The sequence below is a fragment of the Vicugna pacos genome, chromosome 12, assembly GCF_048564905.1.
Source record: "Vicugna pacos chromosome 12, VicPac4, whole genome shotgun sequence".
Lineage (NCBI taxonomy): Eukaryota > Metazoa > Chordata > Mammalia > Artiodactyla > Camelidae > Vicugna > Vicugna pacos.
The window spans coordinates 52,315,384-52,322,991 of NC_132998.1; the positions used below are offsets into that span (position 1 = coordinate 52,315,384).

Below are 7,608 nucleotides of genomic sequence, written 5' to 3' on the forward strand. Positions count from 1 at the left end.
ACTTTATAATGACATCTGGTCATAGAAAAAAAAGAAGTTTTATTCCTGACTTGTAAGTTACTAGTCAATTGATCACCCTTCATAATACTTGGGCATTACCACAATTCATCTTTGACTTGGAGACAAGAGAAATAGTTTCTGTGGTAGTAGGAAAAAGGATATATGAAAAGGTACCTACGGAATTTAAAATATTGGTCCTAAGCTATATAATATTATTCTCATTATATTGAAAATTAAAAACTGCATTTCCCAGGATTCCTTGAAGAAATATTTCTGGTATTCGAACTTCATAAATTATGTTCTTGAAAAGAAAAATGTGCTGAACTATTTCGGCACCAATTACAATTACCATGAGGCATAAGTATACATTCGAAGGCTGTTTTTCTTACATTTCTGTAAACTGGCCCTGAAGATAATTTCAAACAGGCCACCAAGCATTTTGAGCCATGGAAATATCCTTGGGATAAGCGAACAGGCCCCCAAGTTAGGGATGACAATAGTGTCAGAATGCTGTGGGGCACATGGCTGAGTAAAGGCATAATGCCCCCGACTCAGGAAGTAAACGTCAGCTGTTACAAAGACTGTTATTACAATAAGAAAGTAACTTAGATTTGTAAATGCTGGTGTGTTTGTTAAAATAAACAGCTCATAGCATCATTTAAGCTAAACACAACTAAAATTGTATTTTAAATGGGGCTGAGCCCTAACTGGGGGATACCAGGACCCTTGTTCTGTTCCCTGCAGACAAGGAGTTCTCATCTGTGTTTCTCTGAGCCCTTTTAGCCACTGGGATTTCAGCAGCTGGTTCAGCCAATTCTAACCAATTCAACATTAAAGTATTTACTGAACATCCCTTACGTGTCAGGCACTGGTGTGGGCATTTGAGAAATAAAGTGGGACATTTCCTAGCCTGGAGGAGCTCACAGTCTCGTGAGGAAGATAAACCCGGAAGGAAAGAGAGGCCATCGTTTCCTCCTGGAGGATTATTCCATCTGACTTTAAGGAAGATGGTTTCACAGACAAGGGTTTCTCCAATCCCAGATTGAAACACTGAGAATAGGGGTAATATATGAGAAAGGCCTCCTGTTTACAAAGCATCTTTTAAATAGGTACCCTATGAATGCGAACAGCCTATTACATGTCTTTTAGCATTACTACTAGGTAACATTATCCCACTTTTTGAAATCAAATGACCAATGTTCTTGTACGTACCAGTTTCAAATAAGGGATTTCCACTGGGTTCAATCAGTGTAACAAAAAAATGAACTTGAGAGGTGGAAGAAAATGCCAGGGATTTCAAGAATGCTTCCTACCATGTCACCGATGGACAGCAAAATTGATTTTGAAAATTGGGAAAGATTTTATGAGAAATTCCATCACACGTGTGGCCTAGGCAATGTCTCCTTTCTCCATAGGTAATGAGTTCCATGGGTGAAACTGAGCATGTGGTTGGCATCTATAATGACTGAATAAAACTGCAGATTGAAGCTGACAGATCTGGGAATAAAAGAGTTGTAGCTGGTTGGAACTCATGGGTAGATTTTAACAAACGACATTCTTCTGAGACACATCAAAAATAGCCACAGGACCAACTTATCAGCTTGTTTGCTTTGTTAAGTAATATATCAGTTGTGACTCTAACACCAGTCTGATGCCTCCTTCTACTATAAAATGAGACTCTATAAAGGAAAACATTGCAACAGGAGTGAGGAGGTTGAATGTCATAGGAAGGAATTTGCCTTCTCACGAAGAATTCAATTTACCAGAAATATCCACTTGTGGGGTGTTTACAAGGAAATGTGCCACTTAGCTTTATTCTAAATTTATTTAAATAACTGAACAAAACCAAAAGAAATGCTTCACAAAATTGCTCAATGCAGTGCTCACTACTGGTTTTCATTTCTATCTTACGGCATGTGATTTCGTTTAATTGGAAACATACTTAAATTTATAGCTAAAATGACTTCAGTGTATGAATTCAATAGAAGAAATGTGAAAAAATGCTTTACAAAAGTGAGTAGATATTAGGTGTCAGTTGTAAAACTATAAATATTCTGTAAGGTCTTTAATTTTATGATAGTTAAATTGTTTACTTGGGTATTATGTCTATGCTTTTGACGGTTACATGTTTTGGAAATCAAAAACAATCAAATAGCTCAGTTAAAAACCTAACTTTGAGAAATCAGAGACAAGTTTTGTGTTTCTGAACGTCTTTAAGCACATCCAAGTGGGAACGGTTTCATTATTAAAACATAATTTTCTTTAACTAAAAAGGTTATTTTTTTGATTCCAATCTTCTGACTCATTTGTGATTGCCACCTTTTGTTGCTGATCAGAACTCCTTTACTTTGGAGAAAATGCAAAAGGAGAAAAAAGGTCTGATTGGAGATCATGCTTATTATAAGTAAAAATTCTTTGTCACACAAACTCTGCTATGCACGTGTTGGATATACTTAATAAAACATTTATTCTAAATCTATGCCACAAAACTGTCTGAATCAGAACCACTATTTAAAAAAAAATCACTTAGACTAATTTAGTCAATTAGTTTCAATAATTGCTCTCATAACAAAAACACTACTGAGAAAACTTGGGGATCCTGGAGGAAAAAAAAAAAAGAACTTCATTAAAATAAAGCCACTGATATCATTACATTTTAAACGAATTTTGCAAGTAGACTGTAGAGAAAACTGTACAACTTTTGCAACTGACCTAAAAAATTTTTAAGACTGTTATAACAGTTAAGGCTTTTGTAACCATCTCTAAAGTACAAAATTTTCCTTTATTTAAAATACTTTGCTTGAAGGGAAGTAGAATAATATTAAATCATTTTCATAGAAGATTCTAAAAATATTCTTTAATTTTGAAACCATATCTTAAATACTTAGAACACACGTATGACACCAGGGCTATCCTTAATTAGTTATAATTGAGGTTTTTGATTAGTTCTTATTAAAACTGGTTTTACTAATTATGTGTAAAATTAAATTTTGTTACAGATTTACATATGGAAAAGTAACCAACTACGTAAAATTTAAAAAAAAAAAAAGTCTTTCTCCCGGTTCCGTTGGCTCATGTGACATAAATTTGCCTGTGGATGAAAGGTTCATGTCTTTAAGCAATAGCAGGGGAAAACTCCGTTTTCGTTTAAAAATAAAATGGCTGTTCTAGATCAATAAAGAAAAATATGTTTGCTATATTAGGATGTTCATTAGGATTCAGTTTTCTATTTGGATGCCACATTAACTGGATGAGATACATCCTAGCAGAGGGAGCTTACTTTTAAGACCCTGTTAGCAAAAATGTCTACATTCAATGCAGTAAAATAACTTATTACCTATTATAAGAGTAGATGCTAGAACAACTTTGTTTCTGACAGATCACTATTCATAGGTTTAGATGCATTAAATGTGGTAAACAATTGTCTGCTTTTATGTCTTAACCTTGGTGTGTTCCTTAGTTTCTGCTGAGTGACCTTTACTAGCCCTTGTTGTAAAACCAGGGCCCATAATCACTAGCAGAGAGAGAGGGAGACCGAGAGAGACGGAGGGGGAGAGGGAGAAAGAGAGAGAGAGGGGAGATTAAGATGGAAAATTTCCAGTGTTTCTACTACGCATGTTCAGTGGTCCAATTACAGATCCACTGGAGAATGCAGTTCAGTCAGAAAAGAGAGCTCATATTAATGTTTGGATGGCCTTAAGATTTAGCTTTCCTGGGGAAGAAAGATGCTAAAACTGTGCATAAATAGCTCTAGCCTTCTATGAAGAGATTTAGGAAACTTTCTCTACCTACGAGCTGGACTAGCCAGTTATCAGATCGTGGCAACCCTATTTGCCAAATGTGTACAGCTGGAACTCGCCATCATCAATCTGTTTGAAGAAAATGAAATGCTTGTTCTTTCGTGGCGAGGGGAGGAAGATTAAGAGATAACATTTTGACTCAAAGAAATGGTGATAACCTACTACAAACAATAAAAGATAGCAGTCTGGCCTTTTCACCCACATCAGTCTTTGCACACTGCAACTTTCTCATCAAAGCTTAATTACCGCCGGGCCTCGGCAGAGCGGGGCTGTAACTTAGTGTTCCCTTTCAAGAGCAAAGGGAAGTTATTTCCTACAATAAGAAAACCAGTAAAAACATATGCTTATTTATTTGAATACAGTACATAAAGATGTCTCTCTAATGGTTTGAATGCACAAGCAAAGGAGGAATGGTGACGTAATAATAGGTGTAACCAAAAGAGGGCACCATCTCCCCTCAAAGTCGGCACAGAGTTCTTGTGGTTGGAAGAAGAAAATACCAAGAAAACCCTGAAACCCCTCAACCGACCGAGGAAGGGCATCCGATGGCCTCCGGCATTTTGTCTTCTACAAGGAGACCCAATTCTGAAATCGCACATTACGAGGACCATTAGTCTGGTTATTTACTTCAGGACAGATTTCTACACGTAGCACTCATATTCCTTGACATGTTAACCATTAGATGCAAGTCTGTGACATTCACTTGTGACACTTTTCACAGACACTCTGAGTTTCATATTTTCTAGGACCCTGAGAAAATTTCCACTTGGGCTACAGGATACAGGCTGTCATCAAACAGCTCAAGAGGAAGACGACAGTCAACTTCCTAATGGTATCTTAACTCCAAGGGGTTATCTAGAATGATGGTAGATAGGGAACGGTGGCAGGAAGAGCTCCTGAGCACATGGAGGGTGCAGTTAAATGCATTTGAGGTATGTGGGAAATGATTTGAAGCAGGATTTTATGCCAACTTTTAGTAACAGAAGCCTAACGAATGTTCATTCTTTCAAGTGAGAAAAAAAAAAGAAGTTCAGACACTGTTCATAAATTTATTTTCTGTATCCTTCAACAGGTTTTAGAACAAATGCACGATTTAAATAGCCAGGTAAGGGTTTGGCGGCCTCACCGTGCTCCCCTCCCTTGTATACGGCCAATTTCTTCAGGGTGATGGGGAAGGAAAGTTCTAGGCCCTTAAGTGCAATTGCCAAACTGCTCTCTAGAAATTCATGATACAGGAGAACACATGCTTCTTGAATCACGGAGTTTAGCAGTAAAACCAGAGAGACTGGGGACGAGCATTTGACTTTGTAGTACAGACAGCTGTTTAGGAGGAGGACATGTGAATTCGTAGAGAACGACTCCTTAAGGACAGCAGATTTCCATCACTGTAAAAATATCAGGACACCGGGCAATAAGTGCAATGGAAGGGAAACGTGGTGGGGAAATAGATAATTTTATAATCCTTTCTGATAAGGAAAGCAGCCAAAATAGTTTTGTGGTAGGCGAGGAAAATCTAGCAGGGTAATCCCTCTCTTTCAATGCAAAATCAAAGCGAGTAAACAAGAATCTTTTTTCCTTCCTCACTCCGTCTCTAGAAAAAGAATCACTATCTAGTGCAAAGCGTTGTGCAAGCCTCTTCATGTTTCTTGCCTCCAGAAAACGACTAAACAGAGGAAGACAGTTCACAAACATCCCAACTCTCTCCTGCCAAGGTACATCAGAGAAGCCGAAACTGGGATTGCGTGGGTTTGGGGTGGGCTCACCGCGGTGCCTCACATGAAAACCTCAACGGGTGACCTTGTGCCCCCTTTCCCGAGTAGCCCCGACCCTGGTCTCTCTGCCCGAAGGGGGCGAGCCCCAGATTCTCCATAGGGGAGGGAGAGTTGTCGCCTTCTTCCCCAAGAATCGAGTTCCCTCTGGGCCACCTCATCCACCCAACCACCTGTTACCCTCCGGGCCTGGATTTTCCAGAGACAAAATTATGAAAAGAGCCGCTGCCTCGTCTCCGCGGTTGGGGCTTTGTGGGGAGGACCCCTGAGGGATGACAGAGAGCTTCAGGTCTCCACTTGGGTGTTGGCGTCGCTGTTTACCCGCCCCGCCGCCTTCAGCCCACTTCCCTTTTCCTCCCCGGGAGGAGGAGATGGTTAAAGATTACACCGTGGCTGCGGGCACTTCAAAGGGCGGCTCGGGCAGCCAAAGGTAAAGATAACGTTCTGGCAGCTCTAATCGGGGTTTGTGGTTGCCACACTTTAATCACTTCATTAAAAAAAAAATAAAAGAGAAAGAAGCAAATAATAGCAAAAGTCTACATCACGCGACCGTGCAAGGGATGCAGAGTAAGGTCCTTTGGGGCTAGACAAGTTGGAATTCTCCTTTGGGGGAAACTTTTCACAGCCCATCTCTACGTGGAACGCGTCAGGACAGGACGCGGAGGGGAGGCTGGGGCAGGGACCAGCTGGGCAGGCCGCCCTTGGGTTCCAGTCTCAGCGAGCCAAATGCCTGCATTGGAGGCAAATGCCTGCACTCGGAGGAATTCGCGCTGCGACCTGCCTAGAGCTGGACCGCGAAGCTGCGGCGCGCCAGCGCTTTCCCGGGGTTGCCCTTGAAGTCGATTCTCTGCGGGCCCAGAAAGTGCGGGCCCGTGCTCCCCTGAGGCACGTGCGTCTCCCAGGGGCCCAAACACGCCTGGCCAAGCCCCCTTTGCAAACTCTCCCGCCCCCTCCAGAGCAAGCGGGAGCCGAGGAGCCCCCAGCTGGGGCCAGCCTCCCTCCCTCCCTCGGCCCCCTTCCCAGAGAGGAGCGGGGGCGCACTTACAGGTAGGAGGTGAAGACGCTGAGGTTGGAGGGCAGCTCCGAAAGCCCCAGGTCCGAACAGTCCACCCTGAGCAGCATCCTGCCGTCCGGCTCGCACTGACAGTGAGCGGGGCAGCCCCGCAGCGGCGCGCCCTGCCTGGGCGAGCCGCCCCCGGCCGCCAGCTGCAGCAGGACGGCCAAGGACAGGAGCACGCCGACCGAGGCGGTGTCCATGGTGCCCGGGCAGGGGGCGGCGAGCGGGGCGCGGCGGGAGGGCGGCGTCGCGCTTGCGGAGGACGCGGGCGCGCCAGGCGCGGCTCGGCGGGCTTCTGCGGCTCCGCCGGCGCCTGCAGCGCGGGGCGCCGCGCTCCTGCCCGGCGGGGGCTCCGAGGGGAAGCGCCGCGGGGCCGCGCCGCGCCCCTGCCGCCACGCGGGCCTCGGGAGCGGCCCTGGCTGCAGCCGCCGCGGGGGCCTGAGCGCTGCTGCGGCCGGCGGCCTGCTCGGTGTGGAGCAGCATCTCCGCTCGCACGCTCGTTTTTTAAAGCGCTCCAGCCCGAATTGCGCGCCCAGTGACGTCAGCGCAGCCCGGCGTCCCAGGCACCCCCGCCCGGCCCCGCTTTCCCTCCTCCGACCCCTCCCTCCCTCCCTCCCTCCCGACTCCGCGGCCGAGGCGGCGCGAGGTGCCGGCGAGTTCTGAGCGCTCGGGCTTGGCCCCGGGGCGCGGGTTCGGGCGCTCGCGCCGCGTGAGGGGCCGGGGACGCCCCCGCTCACCGCCTCCCGCGTCCTGGCGACCCAGGTCCGAGAGCCCAAAGGGACCTGCTTCGGACGGACACAGACGGGCGCGCAGGGGCCGAAGGCTGCGGCACGCGCCCTCGGAGCCCGCTTCAAATAATGGAGGGAACACATGGAGTGCTTAAAAAAAAAAACCGCTAAAACCCAGTCCAGGAAAACAGTTACACCAACAGGGTAAGGAGGCAGGCGTCCCCTGGCGAAGGATGGGTGGCCTTTTTGATCCT

At 45.5% G+C, this 7,608-nt stretch overlaps 1 protein-coding gene across 2 annotated transcripts in view; it reads right to left on the reverse strand.

Annotated features, from left to right (window-relative positions):
- The window catches only part of LGR5 (leucine rich repeat containing G protein-coupled receptor 5), a 110,203-nt gene extending 103,064 nt beyond the window's left edge, over positions 1-7,139 (reverse strand). The window contains exon 1 of one of the 2 annotated variants that reach the window (XM_072973396.1): positions 6,615-7,139. In XM_072973396.1, the coding sequence (XP_072829497.1) occupies positions 6,615-6,826 (212 nt within the window). In that variant the 5' untranslated portion in view covers positions 6,827-7,139. The remainder of the gene's footprint in view (positions 1-6,614) is intronic. The other variant, XM_072973397.1, reaches the window with a different exon arrangement.
- Between the last annotated feature and the right edge of the window lie 469 nt (positions 7,140-7,608).